Source organism: Columba livia, chromosome 4 (assembly GCF_036013475.1).
Source record: "Columba livia isolate bColLiv1 breed racing homer chromosome 4, bColLiv1.pat.W.v2, whole genome shotgun sequence".
In the NCBI taxonomy this organism is placed as follows: domain Eukaryota; kingdom Metazoa; phylum Chordata; class Aves; order Columbiformes; family Columbidae; genus Columba; species Columba livia.
Window position 1 is genome coordinate 17,000,823 of NC_088605.1, and position 18,833 is coordinate 17,019,655.

At 36.3% G+C, this 18,833-nt stretch overlaps 1 protein-coding gene across 4 annotated transcripts in view; it reads right to left on the minus strand.

The window, feature by feature from the left end:
* Nucleotides 1-11,033, minus strand: part of LDB2 (LIM domain binding 2) — a 379,784-nt gene extending 368,751 nt beyond the window's left edge. Inside the window, exon 1 of one of the 4 annotated variants that reach the window (XM_021286127.2) lies at nt 10,853-11,033. In XM_021286127.2, coding sequence (XP_021141802.1) covers nt 10,853-10,872 — 20 coding nt within the window. In that variant the 5' untranslated portion in view covers nt 10,873-11,033. The remainder of the gene's footprint in view (nt 1-10,852) is intronic. The other 3 variants (XM_065060621.1, XM_065060620.1, XM_065060619.1) reach the window with 3 other exon arrangements.
* Between the last annotated feature and the right edge of the window lie 7,800 nt (nt 11,034-18,833).

Sequence of the window (18,833 nt, forward strand, 5' to 3'; positions counted from 1 at the left end):
ATAAACTGGAGAAACCATGCTGATTTGTGCAAGGAAGCTTGCACAAAATGGTTAAAACTGCAGATGGCTAAAGTAGCTGAAAAAGAACTTGAGTGAAAAGAGAGACATCCATGACCAGCAGCAAAGAGATCATTAACCACAGAGCCAGAAAAGCTATATGTGTTCATGTGAGTTTTCAAGACAAGTGTACAAGAAAAAGTGTTCAGAAATACAAAAGAAAACTACTTTTTCTTTGAATTTCTGGGATAAGGAACACTGGGGACCGGTAACAGAGAAGGTTTAAGAATTTTGTCTTACCAAAAGATGACAGCTGCACCTTTGATTGCTAAAAAAATTTCCAGCACAGTGACTGGCAGTCAGAAATGAGTGGCTTGTTACACCCAAAAATAAATCCAGCTGTGTTACTTTTGCCTGCTACAAGCAGTTTGCTCCATAACTTCCCCATTAGACTTCGCTTGTGCCCCTATTTGTACCATAACCTAGTATGAGGTCCCCTCAAAGAAAGAGGAAAAAATTCCAGCAGAGACCAATCAGTTACCCCAATCACATAGCCCTGGAAAGGTCCTCAAAAAAAGCTGCACTGCACCAAGATTACAGAAAGGAAAAGGTCCCATGTGCAGGTTTCACCTGTTCAGTCTTTTCCTCAATGCCAGCAACACAACTGATGAGACTGGCCAGTTATCTTGATCTGCTTTGTACAGAATGCAGGTAAGTTTAAAGAGGAACAAAAGGTTTTGTTGATCCAAGCTACTGGTAAGACAGCAATTATTTTTCAATGAAGAAACAGCACAGATTCCTGAACTCAAGAAAACTCCTGTGTGCATGACTGGTCTTTGATAAGCAGTTTTCCTCCCGGCCGAGTCTGTGCAGTACTGCTAAGGGATCCATAGGAAGATAAATATAGCCATTATTTGATCTTTGTGAAATTTCTAAGAGTCAGAATCCCTGCTGGAAAAACTTCAAGGGTCCACAAAAATGGAAAACAATTAAAACCATTGCCTTAAATTGGTAGGTCTTCAGTTTTGTTCCCATCTCCAATGTAGGCTAGCTATGACCTTGCAGGAAGTTCAGCAGGACATGTTTGACATTAAATAACAAGCTGTGTATTGTAAAATCCCTCATTTATACCTTAAATTGAAGTGAACTTGATTTTAACTTGTCTTAAGATTTGTAGCCTTCTTCACGTGGTATCTTTCTTCATAAATAGTGAAAGAAAGGTCAATGTCTATTCACAGCATAATTTATGTATTTGCTAATTACTGTCGATTACATCTGAAGTGAGGTGATCACACACTTGTTTTCTCTAGTTACAACAGAAAAATCATTAAGCATAGGTTTATAATACAGTGTAGGTATTGCAGGTATTCAATAGATGTTTAGCTTATTGCTATACAACTCCTATGGTATCAGTGCAAATACCCTAAATATCCAGAGTTTGTAAAAGAATCTGGAATGCCTCTGCTTTTTCGTAGAGTTGTGATCTGGAATGCTGAATTGCCATAGAAACCAGGTGCACATGCAATACAGTGAGGAGTGAGAGACACTCTCTTGATGTTTCATAAAATGAAATGTACATAATTTAATAAGGAAGTCCTCACCTCCATGTAAAAATTCAACTTTTTCCTGAAACTAAACTATAAGATTCAAGAACATAACCTTGTAAACAAATCTATTCTTTCTTTGCATCCACTGTTAGATATTTTCCTAGGTGGTTTTGCCTGATGGTTTTACTGCTAAGTTCAACAAAATTGAGTGTATTGTACTGAAAATGCACTCATTGATATTGAACTTGTTGATGAGGAGTGTAGGCCTGTTAAAATTGACAAAACTGGCAAGTTCTTTGTTGCCTCTTATTTTATTGCTCTTTTGGTTCAACTCGTGGCTTAGCAAGCATAAAGCTTTTATTGCTTGATGGTTGAAAAGAAAGGTCATGCTCAGGAATACATTTTGTTAGTCATAATTCAGGTTCTTTTATCAGTTTTCCTCTTTGGTGTAAATTCCAATTTGTTAATGTTACCTAGGTACAAAGGTAGAAATAAAAATATTTCATGCAGTTCTGGAGAATATCACTGGCCAGTTAAGGTCAGAACTCTATTTTTATATCAGGGTGTTTTTCTTAAAAACATTTTCTTCAAGATACAGAAGCAGCAGAGAAACCAGTAAAAAAAAAAAAAAAAAAGAAGAGGCATACTTTGGTTTTAGTGGTGTAATCATTGCTATATCTAGTGCTAAATGTAGGATTGCTACCCAGAATTTTTTGCTGATAAACCACTAGAAGATCTGGTTCACAACATCACCCCAAACCAGTTGCATTGACATCTGCAGTGATGTGGCAGAGGGCAGGCATGCAGAACCGTGAACAAAAAGCCAAGAAAAAGATGATAGATTACCTAAATCCAGAATTTCTAAACCATATTTCTAAGCAGCACAATTCTAATAAGCAACTCTGCCCTAGCTTTAATTTCTATGACCAACATTTTATGGCACTAGACTGAGAATGACATCTATCAGAAAAGGTATTTGGTGATCTGTTTCAACAAATAAGTTTGTAAGTAGTCATATAAGCAGGACTGAGTGATTTAAATGTGGGCAGAAATGAGTGAATAGATCAAGGAAAGGAAATACCTAAACCCATTTAACAACTAACAGAACCGCCAAAATTATTTTGCCTTCTTTGATGCTGTCTGTGTTTCCAGGGCCATATCAAGCTATCTCCAACAAATCTGTGCTGAAACCAACTCTCAGAAATAACTCAAAAGCACTTCATATATACATTAAAAAAAATGTTAAATGTTAATAATCCAATAAAATGTTTGAATGCAATATACTGCACATAACACAGCAATATAACTAATGCATAAATACCTATGCATTAATTTAGGCTCTAAGTGTAAAATATCCAAGGCTCTACAATTTATTAAAGATTACACAAGTCAAAGAGTATTTTACTGATTGCAAAACCAGGAACCCCCAAATTAGAAAATCCCCTTTGTACATTCCAATTATAATAAAGACACAAAATCCCTGTTTATGTACCCTTTTTCACACCTGATTCTCATCAGCCCATTTCCAGTCTGACCAGAATCAGCACTATACACTTTCTCTCCCAAGCCTAATCCTTAAATGTGCCCTAATAGTCAAAGATTGGTTCTTTACCCAAACTCATCAGCAATAGTGCACATGGAAAGCTTCAAAGGAGGAGTCCTTCAGTAGCCCAAACCTTTCTTTGGCAGCCCCTTTCCAGCCCTACTCCCACTGGGTCTGTAGGCATGATGAGTTGATTTGGTCCAGCTTCAAACAGTGATTTTCAAGGCAAACACTTGTGCCTCATATGTGGCAAAATCTAAATGTTCAAAATTTCCTTATAGAAAAGCAGGGTACCAAGATATCTCAGATAATTAAGCTTTGCTGACAGACCTTACCACTTTCTCTTAGTATTGTCAGTCTCTTTAATTTTTTATGGGGAAAAGAGGAATCATTGGAAATTTTCAGACCTTCAGAACACCTTACCTTCTGCCTCAGGGACTCCTGGCTGGATGCTGTGGACTGCAGTGTCTCTACTACTTTTGACTGAACTATGCCTGCAAATCCATGAGAAAGGTTTTAGAATTAACTGCTACCAGCTTACTGGTAGATGTGCTTTCCCTAGATTTAAACTAAACCACCTGTGCCCAGTTATACAGTCCAAATCAACCCTTGAATGAGGCATAAGTTTCTGCTTCCCAGCTAATATAATTCATAAGTAATATTTTTGCCTTCAGCAAACATGAAGAAACCACAAGTTTGCCTTCAATTTCAAATTAAGAGATACTTCTGCATTTAGTTTAAATAAATTCACACGACTGAGATGTAGTCAGACAGATGGCTGTCTACAGATATCTGAAGATGAGTGAACATTTTTCATCCAACGCTTGTTTTGCAAAGTCAGGACATCTCCTTTCAGCAGTAGTTGAGACTTCAGTAATCCATTTCTTCCTCGCTTCTGAAACAGATTACAACATGCTACTCTTGTCCACTTGAAACTGCAGCTTCTGCAGCTGCTCTCCTCACATGCAACAAAAGGTACTTGTGCTTCTCACGTCTGCCATGGCCTTGGATTTGTTCAGATTAAGAAAAATTCTGATCCTGTGGTTAACAGCTAGTTTTATCACTGTGATCTGTTCAAGCAGCTGAAGAAAGAGGGAGCCCTCTAGCTTGCAACCCTCAAATTTAAATACTTTTAGACTGAGGATAAATTTGGCTCCTGATTCTATGCTGTGTTCTGTATTTCTGAGAGGAAGAAAGCCTAATGAACTTTAAAATGTAGGCTTTTGCCTATCTGCTTCTAGTACTCTTTTTTCCTAAGTGATTTCCAGTTTATTTTACATAAATCCTAGCTCCTGTAATTTTTATAATTTATATCCACCCTAAATTCAACCAGGTACATTGAGAAAAGTATGTGATAAAAAAAATAAATACAGAAGACTGAAATAGAAAATATCATTAAAAAGCAAAGCCAGCTGAAAAACTGAAATTAACATAATATTTTTCAAAATAATATAATATTTTACATTTAAATTATTGGCTTGAGTTCTTTTCTATTTTTCATTTCTCATTTCAAGAAAATGTATGACGCATATTGATTTGTCCCAGAGAAGTACACCCACAAGAACATTACGTTTCTATTTTATCCCTCTTGCTGTTATAAAACTTTTAGTATTCTTTACTCTTTTCTTATTTTTGACAGCTGGGGAAGGGGGAGACACAACCTCAAATGAACCACAAAGTCCATTTTGTGCAGTAGCTATGGACCATAAGTGCCTCCTAATATTGCAGCTGTGTAACAGATGAGCAATGCAATTGTTTAATGCAATTTAGTCAAGAACAGCTAAAGAACAAAAAATCTGACTTAGGAAAAATGTAAGACAGATTCCAGATTTGCTCGTTAAGGTTTAAAGAAAAGTATTTGTGTGTTCCAATGACTGCCTTAGCATGGTGTACTTCTTTCCAAGTCCTAAATTTCATGCCTCTTATTCTTTCGAAAGCTGACTTCAATTTTGTACAGCACCCATTTATAATGACTTGTATGTTTTCAATTTCTCCTTTGAATACAGAATTAAAACAAACAGGTTTGCCTGGCTGAATTTAATCAGAAAGAGAAAAAAAGAGTTTTGAAATGAAAACTACGTATGTCTAGTGCAGCAAAACTGACTTTCATTCATTTACTACTCCTATTTTTCTACAACAGAATAGTTTAGCACTTAGCTTTCTCAAAGATCTGAAGGAAAACCAAATAATAAGAGCACCAAGGATGCTGAGATTACATATCAATTTTGTCCAGAAATCTTAAATTAGAAGGGAGTATCAAATGAAGTTTGTCTCTTGCAAAAGAACTAGATAAAGCTGAAAGTGAGTCCAAGGTAACTGGGAGATAAGTGAGAGATAAGCGAGGTGTCAAGAACAGAGGTTTGGCTGATCTGGTATTATGAATACATCTAAGGGTTTTTTTAATGTCCTAGTTCTTTATTCTTCATTACTGCAAGGCAAGACTGACAGACTACAACTGTGTTAATACCACTTTCGATTTTCAATTTATTGCAATAAACAAAGGTAAGTGTTTAAAAAATAGAACAATGTGGAGATCAAACCCTTGAGATCTTCAGATTTGATATTGGTATCTCCCAGTTTCTAAAATCTTGATATCTTGTCTTACCATTGAAATAAAAGTCCTCAACCAGACTCAAATGACATTAAAAGTAGGACTAGGTCTGCAATGAAAATAACTTCTAAATTCAGTCCATCTCAGTGAAAAAAAATAGTCTTGTAAAGAAATGGGATTGTGTTATGCTTCTGTTTAAATTCAGCTCAGAATATATGCATTAAACAAGCATATAAAACTTTCTGTTTGGGGGAATTTCCATTTAAATATATCCGTGCCTAAATCCAGTCATCGAGCATGTTAGAAACTGAAGCTCCATTCAATTCCTAGTTCTATCAATGTCACAGAATTGCAGAATCACAGAATCACAGAATGTTAGGGATTGGAAGGGACCTCGAAAGATCATCCAGTCCAATCCCCCTGCTGGAGCAGGAACACCCAGATGAGGTTACACAGGAAGGCATCCGGGTGGGTTTTGAATGTCTCCAGAGTAGGAGACTCCACAAGCCCCAACTGGCACTCCGCTGTTGACTTTTGTAGAATCACGATTTCATCTAAGATACTACAACCTTAAATAAATTCTGAGAAGTTTCAGCTGGATTTTATCTTCAAAATATAAAAAGTGAGGTTATAAAAGTTACATTATTTTCACTGCTAGTAATTTTGATTATTGTGTTTATTGATAGCTGTTCAATCAAACACTAATTACAGCAGCAGAGACTCTGGGCTTGCAGATTGTCATCTTTGTTAGATAAGGGACCAGGAGATCACATTACATATGCCAGAAAGAGAGAGAGAAAAATACAAGGGGAAAAAAAACAAACAAACAAAACCCCACAAACCTCTGGTCCTGACAGTGTGCTTAGAACAAGGAAATAATTTCCTCATCATCATCCAAGTAGCAACCACCCAATAAGAGCAAATAGCCTCCAACAATTTCCCAGGAGTCAAAAGCATCAATTATTCCACACCCAGATGTCAAATCCTTCTTCTCAACTTGTAGCAACTTCTACAATACAGTTCTGTGTTAGTCAAACAAAACAGATACACCAATACAAAGCCTCAGGCATAGCACAGAGAAGTGGAGAGGAAACATTATAGCATTATTATATACATAATGTATATAATATATTACATGTATATATGTATATATTTTATGTATTATATGTATATATATATAACATATGTATATTATATACATTATAGCAGAGCCTCTGCATCCAAAAACTTGCCTATATCTCAACTACATCTCTGCCACAGCATCAGTAGCTCTAATAGAAGAGATTCTCCTCCCTTACAAACCTTGCCTATGTTAGTCAGTATTAAAGACAAATCATCTCTTTTTAAAATGTAGTGACAGTGGAAGGGCTACAGAAAACTGACTGAAATATCTGCATGATGTATGAACTGTTCCCTGTACCAGAGAGAAGACAATGAAAGCAAAGCCGGAGAGTCCAATTTCAGTTAAGAAGTCATAGCTCAAATACAGAACACAACAGAAATTCTCGGGCGTGACAACACAAATATCAGATAATGCAATTATTAGCTTGTTTCAGATAGTTGTATTGTAATTTTCATGCATCAAAGAAAGTAAAGCCAATGAAAACAGACAATCAGAAGGGAACAGACAGTGCCCTTGACTTCCTCTATGCCTTACCCTACAGGAACACTAACAGTAAAATTATTATAAAAGAAATGTTGTGAGAATGGAGATATTTACAGATGTTTCATACAGTATGGAGCCAAGCAAGTTACTGATGCCACAGGACAGGCAGTGATTTCTTCTTTTTTTCTTTTTTTTTTTTTTGTTAGTTCTCAGCAAATTTCTACAGATTTATGTGTTAAATCAAAATTTTCCTAATCTTTCCCCAGAAACAGTTTATGGATGAATATTGATGTCCAGCTCTTCCTTTTTATTGCCACAGACTAACACATGGACACTATACAGTTCACATGCAGATGTTTATTTTGGTCTGCCATCTGTTCCATCTGAAACACAAAAGAGATCACAGAAAATGAATTTTCACTTTATTTCTGAATACATAGACAAACAACTGGGTTCCCAACAAAACAAGTCTGTTGGTTTTCATGGTGTGTTGGAAACGATTGAACTCTACAGACAATTCAGAAAGTCTGATCCTCAGTCTGAAGAGTGTGGAGTCTTGATAAGATAATCATGAAGAAATAATGACTGATGATGTCATAAGGGCCCACACAGGTCACTCCACAAGGATTTTTTATTTGCAGGATGGTCTTCTGAGTCTCAAATTGTACTTTTTTTTCAAGTATAGGTGTTTCATTCTTTTGTTTTTAGACATATACACAGTTAAGGACTGGGTTGCACCAGAGCAGATGCAGTGAAGGGTAGTAAACTGAGAGAAATGGATTTAACGAGAGACTTGAAGAGGGAGTGAGGTGAGCAGTGCCAAAATAATGAAGTCTGTTTTCAAGGGCAGGGAAAAGTTGGCTCATAAGAATTGAGTCACAAAAGAGCTGTCAGGTGAGAGGCACATGCAGAGTGGTCACAAAATGGGAATGATAAAGGCTGGAAGAGATATGCACATAGTACACAAAACAGCAACAAGAAAGAAACCTCATTTGGGAAGGCCATTAAGAAGTATTCGGCTGAGTCAATGACAGAAAAGGGAGAGAACTCTAAGAGAATAAATTTTGTAGTGGAATCTGACAGCTAAAAAGAAAGTTCAGCTAATTGGTGCAACTGGAAGACAGTAGAGAAAGGTAACGGAATGGTACAGCTGCTATAGTACTGCCAGAGAACTGGTTCTCACAAGCACGGAAAGATTTTGGTTGCCTGACAGTAGTACTTATCCATCCGTGTCCCCCAATCATGCATCTGCATGAAAAACTGTCCCTTTGTTTCCTGGTGCCTGCAGCTATCCAAGGATGTTCCAAACTATGGTCCTAAATACTAAGTGGTTTACAGTGCCTACAGCCCAAAATCTGAGCAGCTATAAATATTTTAGCCAATGGATGATGTGACACCCAAATAAATGAACACGGGTAGATGTAAATATCATTGGGGAAGGCAACAGTAACATCTTGAGCCAAGAGGGTTCACTATAACTACTCATATCAGCTATTTATATTGACATATAACCAGTGATATTTCCACACATCAGGCCAGTTCCCACTCAAGGCTTCACTTGACCACCATTACAATAGATCATGTACTCCTGCATTGCAACGAATATAGGAATACCATAGTATTTTAGTTCAGGATGAAAAATTTCCATTTTATACACTCTGAAATTAAGCAGACAAAGTATAAAGTTTCACATGATTGAGCTAATCAAATTCATGTCCTGATTCCTGCAGTCAGGTTTTAAACCAGAATCTTATCTGGGGACTAAAAGTCGAGCCTAGAAGAGACCAAGAAACACAACATTGCTTCTTCTTTTACATATGAAAAAAAAAAAAAATAAATATATATATATAAATAAATAAAATTTTAAAAATCTAAAATCTGGAGTTTCTGTTGAGGTTTTCCTACCTTCAGGTTCCAAATACACATATCTTACCCTGTACAACAGCCTACCTGACCTCCCTATATATTAAGTGGTACGAAGCCACTAAAAGAGGAAAATTTGCTGGCTTTGTTCTCTTTCTTTTTCTAAAGGGAAACTGTCTAATAATACTGCAATATTTTTTTTTAAAATGGTGCCTTATGATTCTGAAAAATAAATGCATGAAATATTTGCACTATAAAACCAAGAGTACAAACGAACAGTTTGGCTGTAATTTTTAATATACTATTTATTCACCTATAGAAACAACCCCTCAATATTACATTTGAAATATGTTTTTGCCTATTTGATGCACATATAACTTTGGAAAATAAGAGTGAGAGTAAAAGCTGACACAAGTAATGTGATCTTTTATAAATCTGTTCAAACTTCCCATGTATACAATTGTCTAGCATTTAAAAAAAAAAAAAAAAATGAACTAAATTTAATGACACTCAAACTGGCACCAGTCAGACTTGATCAGACACTGGAAGCAGTTCAGAGATTTTGTTACGCTATAAATATACTACAGCTGATTTATCTCATACTGAGCACAGCGACTGCATCACAGGAAGAAAGCACAGTTAGCCCAAGAGGTGCTTTACCACCTATGTTGCAGTAACAGTTTCACATTTGCAACAGCTCAGGAGTCCATGCACTGTCCTGCACTGTGCACTACAGAAACAGGCAAGAGAAAGGAATGAGCTTTTTAGTACTTTGAGATTTGTATTCAGTCCTATTGCTTGTGGGTGAGTTTTCTACCTGACCACCTGCACTATAAAAAATGTTCATCTGGTACGTGTGAAACTTTCAGCTTTTCTGTTGGAAGGGCTATGTTTTGTCACAGTGAACAGGGTTTTACGGAGCATGCCTAGAGACGTAGGACACGCAAGCCAAAGTAAGTTAGATTCATTAAAGATCGCACTGAAGGGAAATGGCAACACCTTTCCCATAGTCCTTTTACTAGGCCACGTCACTGACAATGTGTTTTTTTTACTGATGTCTTAGGCATGAAATAATAACATTACATCATATATCCAAAGTAAAAAGGATAAACACCCTGTTTTGATAGAATAAAAAGTACATCCACAGCTCTTCTTACTGGGCACTGGCCTTGATATAGTTTGTAACATCAGATTTCATGACATAAAGACTCTACTAGATTGTGCTGATCCTCTGACTCCTGTATCCATACCTCAACATACATATACACTCCTTATACATTTATCAGTGTGAGTTTACACACAGACGACTCAAAAGCACCCCGATTTTAGAAACACTAAAGTCACTGCCATTCTTCTTTCAGTTAACCTCATTCCAAGTAACGTCTTTCTCCCTGCTAGCACTGATTTGATATACAACCCTTTCAGACTCATTTCTGTTGTTCTTCTTGATGCATTCTGTTCCATTTTGTACCTGGATATAACCGCATGGAATAATGCTGATGCTGTACTCAGTACGGTGACAGCATTATTAGAGCACTATTTTGTTGTCCACAATAAGCTCCCTCTTGTGCCTCTGTTGTTCTGTAATTAGGCCCCTTCAGACACACAGTTTGGTTATTATGGTTCATCAACTTATAATGCACTATTCTAAATGGCTGCAATTTTTTTTATTATTTTATTTTAATTTTTTGCTGTTAAATTAAAAAAAAAGAAAACAGATAATGGAGGTAAAAAGAATTACTCACCCTTCATCTCGATCTAACATAATGTTTATGGGCAACAGGGATAGCAGGAAGATGTTCTTGCGAAGAGAGGAACTTGAACAGCTTTATAGGACAACAGACTAGGAAGAAATGACAAGCCAATGCCCACGTTTACTGTTTATAAATCTGAGCATTGATTCTGCTTTCACAAGTGGCTTTCATCAAATGCAAATCAGAAGACCGGCATCTGCTTGAGTAACCAGGCAGCCCTGTCCCCCTTTCAGGGGAACAAAAGCCATACTATCAAAGGGTTTTAAAAGGATGGCAAACTTATTGTAAGCTAGAAAAGGTTAAAAGTCTGCCAGGGCTTAAATATACCTCTTAGAACTCCCAAGTATGAAAGCACTTATGACCTTCATAATTTTTTTCTGTGAAATATTTCTGTATATTTGAAGCCTGATAAAAAGTGACCAAACAGGAGAGAAACAAACTCATCACATGTCTTACTTCCCAACTGATTATGAAATCTCCAGAAAGCAAACGTAGATAATTTTATTTATTTTCAGCTCCAACCACCAGCACTCTGGCTATCATTGCAGGGCCCACCTGCACTACTGAGCATCAGTGACGGATCTCTGCAAAGATGGGTAACAATTGGAATTCACCCCAAACATGCTGTTTCCTCATCTCAGATATCTTCACTGAGATCAGCGCACCCTGGAAAATCCTTGAATCACATCTGAGAAGTGAAAAACATGTTTTTAAAATATGCTGAAAATTTGCTACTTCTACTTACTGCAGTTAAAAGCACACACTCCCAACACTGAAAATTTTACGGGAAAACGTCTAATGCTAATTTCACATGTGTATTTATCACAAAAAAATAAGCCCTTTACTGCCTGGTAAAAATACAAAATAGGAATTTAAATAAAAATATGTTAATGTTTAACAAGTTCATCAGAGTGTGTCTTTCCAATAACCTTATTTCTCATTAGTTTGGGAATTATCATAAAACTTATCCCAGTGACTATGAAGCTAGAAACCAATGTTCAAAGATCTGAAATGAGTCTGAAGTGTCAGTTTGATCAGATTTTCAGTTTTTTGTTTAATGATTGATTCCAGATTCAAAAGCATGGAAAATAATATCATTTCACACACAAGTTTTAGCTTTGTAAGAACATCATTTGTCAATGCTATTAATAACTAGCTGGAAAATAATTCAGAGTAATGTCTGAAGAACCCTGCTGCTGTAAGGAAACCACTCTTTATAATTATAAACAAGTTAATTTAAACCAGGTCTTGTTTGTAATGTTTTGAATACAGTGATTGTCTAACAGGGCAACCGATGATTTCTCCTGAAGGAATCATAACTCTCCCTGGTATTTAGAGACAACTATAAAGCAAAAGCTGGCAATTCTCTAAAGCAAAATCAGAACAAAAGATTCCAAGCTATAAGAAGGACTTTTTTGTATGTAATATGAACTACATAAATCAAATTATGAAACTCTGTGTCACAAGAGGTCATGGAGCCCAAAAATACAAATAGATCCAAAATAAAATTACATTAAATAAAGGAGAAATCTATTGACAGCTATTAAACCTGATGATACATGGTGTATCCTCCAGGTCAGAAGGACAGACTGAAAAATACCAGGCTTACTCTATACTTTCTGTCTTTTTAATTCTATGTTTTCAGCACCTCATATTGGCAGATATATTTCTTGGATTATTCCAAGAACAATATAGCTTGAAACAAACAGACTTCTCTCTGAAGCACAGAATCTGGAGTTCAAATAATGCAGATGCAGCAGATTTAAAAAATAATAATAATAATAAAATAACAGAAAAAGAAAAAAAAAAGATAATTTAAAAATAAAGGATCCAAAGGAAAGGTACCAAGTAGGAAACAGATTATGTTATTATTATAAACATAGAAGGTAAAAGTCTACTTCAAGCAGGAGACATCCTATAGATGCTTCCTGCATTCTACCACAGCTCAAAGCCTACCCACTGTTTGCTGCCAATGACAATTTCTCCCAAATCAAACTCCTCTCAGGGAGCAAGAGGGATACAGAAAACAAAATGGAGAAATCAAATCCCAGACTGCAACAAACGAAATAAAGGAAGAGGTGAAAGTATCCTAGAGTGGAAAATCCAGGGAACTGGAGAGGGATGTGAAACAGAGCACTCCTGACAGCAACCACCACTCCTGTCGGTGCCCCAGGAGCTGATGGATGCTGCCAAGCGGTGGTCTGGCCAGGAGCAGACACATCACTATCAGAAACAGTGTACCGAGCTGGACTCAACATCTGGTACTGAGCTGGCACTTCCATTTAACCCACTAAGAAATGTCTTAGGGCAACACAATCAGGCAAATTAAAACAGAAGTTATGCTCTGCTGATTTTCTGTACAGTATCTTCTGTTCAAAGTTGGTCTGAACTCACAGCAAGGCTTTCCCTACAAACACCTTTGTTTTAAATAACATTGCAAGTCCCTTCTCCTCCTAAAAACAATGTCTGCATTTAGGGTATTTATACAAATACTTGTTTCAGACCAGAAACAGAAAAAATAAGAAATTCTGTGCTGAGTCATGCCCAGAATCATTCTTACCTTCTCCATGACTCTTTTCAGATGCAGTTACTAGACACGGTTTCCTGAGAAAGAAGACAAATAAACTACTTTCTTATTAGTCCTGCAAATAAGCCACTTTCACAATATCAGCCTTGCATAACTTGTTTTCATCTCATTTAGTCATCTGCATAATAATTGGTCCTCCCAGACCCTTCCACAGAACCACAAAATGTGTTATAAGAAAAAGTGTCAGCTACTGGAGCAGCTTCTTTGCTTGGCAATCATCGTTCAGGCTGTGCGAAAACCACTAGCAAATACTGTTACTTCAGTTATTTAGCTACTAAGACTCTACATTACTCTTTTCTATATAGCAATTAGAAATAAGGTTTAGCTGAAGCTACTCGGAAAAATTTCTATACTTCAGGCTATGAACTGTGTATCGGATTAACTCCCAGCTTGGTGTACCTTATCTTGGCACTGTTGAAGACGAGTATTCTTAGAGATTAGAGTGGTATGCTATGTTTGCTTAAGATAACTCTTCTAGACTATCTGCAATGATGCACATTGCACACTAAGGATGATAAATTTTACTAATGCTATCTAAAATGCTGATAGCTTAATGTTAAGTACAGTAGCCTTGTTTATTGTGTTTACACAAAATAGCCCCATGTAATATGACCATGACACATTGTGATAAAATTTAATATTCATTCAAACATTAAACTAGTATATTATTGTTTCACACATAATCCTCTGGGTTTAGATATATCTCACTTGAAGCTCTGAAATGTTATCAGATAATACATGCTGAATATCCCTTGAAGTATGAACCAGATTTTTTAAAGCGTTAGTTCCTAAGTCCATTAAAACAATGGGATATTTGTGTCTAAACAATGTAAGGTCCCTCTCCTAGGTCAACACCCAGTATAACACAGATTAAAGATTAAAATCCTCCTAGTCTTTTTAGTACTTTTAAACTTATTTCAAATTTACTATCAGAGCAGCGGTAGCCCTAACCATGAGTGTTTCAAAGACTTTTCAAAACAAAAACAATGAATATTTAAATTGCATTAACTTCTCACCTTCTCTTCCACCCACACTTTTACTTTTTTCTCCTCCCATACACACGGACATAAGCAAACACAGGCACATATACACACGTACACGAAGAAAGCACTGAAGATCAGAAAGAATTGATGTTTTTTAATGTGAAAGTACGGGAATATACTCTCATAAATGTGAAGCCACTATGGTTTCAAGTCTAAACATTCAACACATAATTTGTAACTTTAATCAACACATCTCATTTTGCTAATGCATACTGACTGGATGCCTGAGTGCTAATGAGCGTCCCTGAATGCTAATGGCTCTGTGAAACTAGATGGCCTCTGAGCATCACATGGATTATCTAAAACTTATTTGCATCTCAGATTCCAAGCACCATTCAGTTTCACCTCTCTCTGACCTTGACATTTTATAAACCCAGGAGAACAGTTGTGTTATGAAATAAAAGCCAAAACTAAACCAAAAATGCAGACAAGGACATATCCATCTAGTATATATTTGAAACCATTTACTGAGATGAATATTTTTACACTAGAATGTGATCACTGTAAGATATTGTACATCTCATCTCCTCATTCTTTGAATTCTAATACTTACAGGACATATGCTTAGGAACTGAGCTGCTGTAACCAAGAAATATTAAGGATCTAAGTAAGATAAGGACCGTGAGAATAGATAACACCTTTTAGAAGTGATTGATTTGACAGCAATTAAAGGTATTAAGTATATGATACATTACTGCATATATTACTATGAGGTAATATAATAATACATCATCACTTCAGTGCAGTTGGAAAATCAGACAAGTTTTCAGGCACAGACGCCCTTCTTCAATTCCTATCCCATGTATCAAAGGAAAATAATCCCTTTTCCTCATCATATAACATTTATTTGATGATTGTCAGATGTGCTCTGTAACTTTGCAAAAGCGCCACCATCCTGCCTGAAACTGCCCCAGTGAGCAGAGATTGAATCAGTGCCCTTGCTTTAAAGGGAAATCTATACTCAAGGTATTGTTTCGGTGCCCTGCATGTCATAGCTCTCTGCAGAAAGTTAGAAATACTTTCTCTGAAAGCCTTTTTTCTTTTTAAATTTTCTGTGCTCTGTTTTTACTTTGAAGAAATGCATATATACATATACATAGAAGCACATATATATTTACATATTTTCAGGAAAATAAACTTTCTTCTCTGCCAAGAAACATTAGAAAAATTATAATTGAAGAATATGATGCAAAAGTAATTTTAAAATAAAATGTCTTTCCACCCTTTATTACACTCAGAATAAACAGACATTTAATGTTTACATAATGTTCAGCCCAGCTTGAAATATAGTGGAAGCACTTGATGTATTGTTAAATTTGAAACCCAAGAGAGAGCCTTTAGATCAACTGGTTTGCTCTCTGCAATGTACACTACATTTTACCTACCAGTTTTAATATGGAACCTCTAACCTGTGGCTGACTCAAACGTACCTCCTAAAAAGGTGTATGATTTTGATCTGAGGACTTCAAGTCATGGAATATCCACACCTTCTCTTCATATGTGGTTGTTTGTTTGGTTGTTTTTTTTTTTTTTGCAATGGCTTAATCACTTCTTCTATCAAAAATAATTTCTAATATTAATTTTCCAATTTCTGCTTACAGAAAATAGAACCTTTTGATACATGGAGAAAAATAAAAGACTTGTACACTTTTGTATCTGCTTTTCCATCCACCTAAACACACTACTATTGGCTGCCCCATCCAATTTGTCACTTTTCTTTTTAATATTTACATTTTCGTCTTCTGCTCTTCTGAATTTTATCTACTACCTCAAGATTTATTAAAAATAACCAGCATACCAGATGTCTTTCTAGTTCTTTAAAGACTGTTTGGTACAAATTATCTGCAAGTCTCAAGTGTTTATCCTTTAGTGACTATCTATGCCCTGAAAAGTACTTTCTTATCCTTGTGGAATGCAAACACACAGCTTTCCAAGTACAGAACAGAAACTCTTATTGAATATTTCTACATCTCCTATATCAATATTAATTATTTAATTATCTCTGGTTAGTAATGGATCTACAGTGTGACCAGGATTTCTCTGACTCCCTATTATCATTAGCTCTGGGTTTTCCCCCTATTGATCTTGGCTTCTTCAGGAATTTCCTAGATTTCCTATCTTCCAAATGGCATATACTGCTATTTGTTCACCAAAAATACTTTTCTGTAACTATATAAAATTATATGTCCTACAAGAAGAGAGATGACTTCACGAAACTGTCTCCAGAGACACTTATATAAAAATAAGGTTTGGATAAGGCTTAAGATAGGTTTCTCAAAGGGGGATCATGGAGTCTTCTTGGACAAATCAAACTGAAACAAATTATGTCACTGTATAATCAGGAAGCCTAAGACCCCTGGATTAAAAAGGTAAGGATTTAACATTTATAAAACATAGGTTAGCAATGAAAATTTGGTGAAACAATTAGATTTGACATTGCAAGGAACACCTTAATCACATCCTAAATAAAGATCACAGAGTGTAATGTTTGTTACAGATGGATTTTGCCATACATGGTAGGTTCTAGCAGCCGCTACAATCACAGCAAGAATATATAAAGAAAAAACTATAATCTAAGCAAAAAGCTCACATTTTAGCATAGTTAAAGCTATGTGGGTGCACTCCTGATACTTTGCGTAACTAATTTTCTAATACAAAACTGTACATCACATGGCTGGACTACAAATTAATAAAAAGAAGAGCATCATAATCTACAAACCCTTCATATCAGTAATAATCAAACAAATGTAACAGCATCTTAGGCTGATACACATGATATTTCTGCAAAAGATTCCCATTGCTCCTGGAAATTCGCTACAGTAAAGCTTTTAGGCAATAATAGTGGAATAATATTCTATGATAAACTACATCAGGTGATCTAATTTAATTTTGGCATCTAAAATAGATGCATTTCCATTCGTTGCTTTCTGATGTTAACAAAAATAGTTTAAGGAACTGAAAAGAATTTACGCCAAAAATGTTAACTTTGATTAATTTTATGACTTTCAAAAAATTTGTTACTGTCTTACTATGACAAAAAAGTACCATGATCAGATATTTAAAGAACTTTGCAAAGTTTTAATTAGCTTGATGATTTGCATCAGCTTCTCAGCTAATATCCTAGCATATGCCTCACTATCTCCCACTTCCCTGTAAGTGGCCTGGCTTTACTGATGTCAAACTAGAGCCCAAACTGTGGGGTGGTTTATGCAACCAGCTATGAATAGCTGTGGTGGGTCATGTAATCTAAACAAGGGACTTTGTCAGCTACTTAATTCTCCCTTGTTTCTGATAAAACACTTGAGGCAGGCAAAAACCAATTCCTCGGTGCCACATCACCTGTGCTGTTTTACTCCAGTGCACACCTGGCACAATCCCAGTAGGTCAGTGAAGCTGTTCCATGCAGAGCCCATGGGAACATGGGGCAATTCACACTTCTCAGACCTACTATTCCAGGCTTTCTTCTGACTTGCCTATTTTACTTCAGCTCAATTCATGCCCAAGTTTGGAAGTTTTTCCTCCACAGTACAGCAGCTAACTATTTTACATGTTAAAAGAGGAAAGGAAGAATTAGGTATATCATAAGATATCAATGGTATATCATAAGATTATTCAGCTGCTGCAGGAATGTGGAAGAAGAGTGGAGGGGATTGATAGGTTGTTTCTAAAAAAAGCCCTGCTTTTCTGTGCCTTCATCAACTTTTGCATTTGCCACTAACATTTCTGTCTTCTCCTGGTTCAACTGGCCAACTTCAGACACCACCTATTCGAGGTATTTGAAGCAAGTAGCACAAGGCAATTCCGGTCTGAACCTAAACTGCAAAGAAATTTTCCATTTTAGAGACAGATCCTGTATTGATTATCATTTTCTTTGTTTCCTGAGCAGCAGCTGAATCACACCTCCACCACTGCTGCAAAAGAAGCATGTAGAGCTGGAGCCGGTACACAAAATTACTCTGTGAAAATGATTAAGGATTCACTGAGTATCCCTCCTCTAGTATATCGTAGAAAACAGTTCTTGTTACAACTATTGTGCTATTTGCAAAAAAGGGCAGCAACAATGATTTAAAATACTGTTGTCCTGCACTCTGGCACGTGGACCACCTCAATGTGACAAGCACCACCTTCTGTGGGCCACGTTCGTATCTCGATCGGGAAACTGATGCAACCTGAATGAAACGGTAGAAACACATGAGAAGTTAAAGCTGGATCAGGACCACAAATTCTCTTTTTGCCGTATCTATAGCAAAGCTACATGTTGCACAGATGGAATTCATAAGGAAGGAAAATACCTCCTGTTGGAACTGGTGCCAAATTTTTTAACTTGAAATCATGGTCTCTA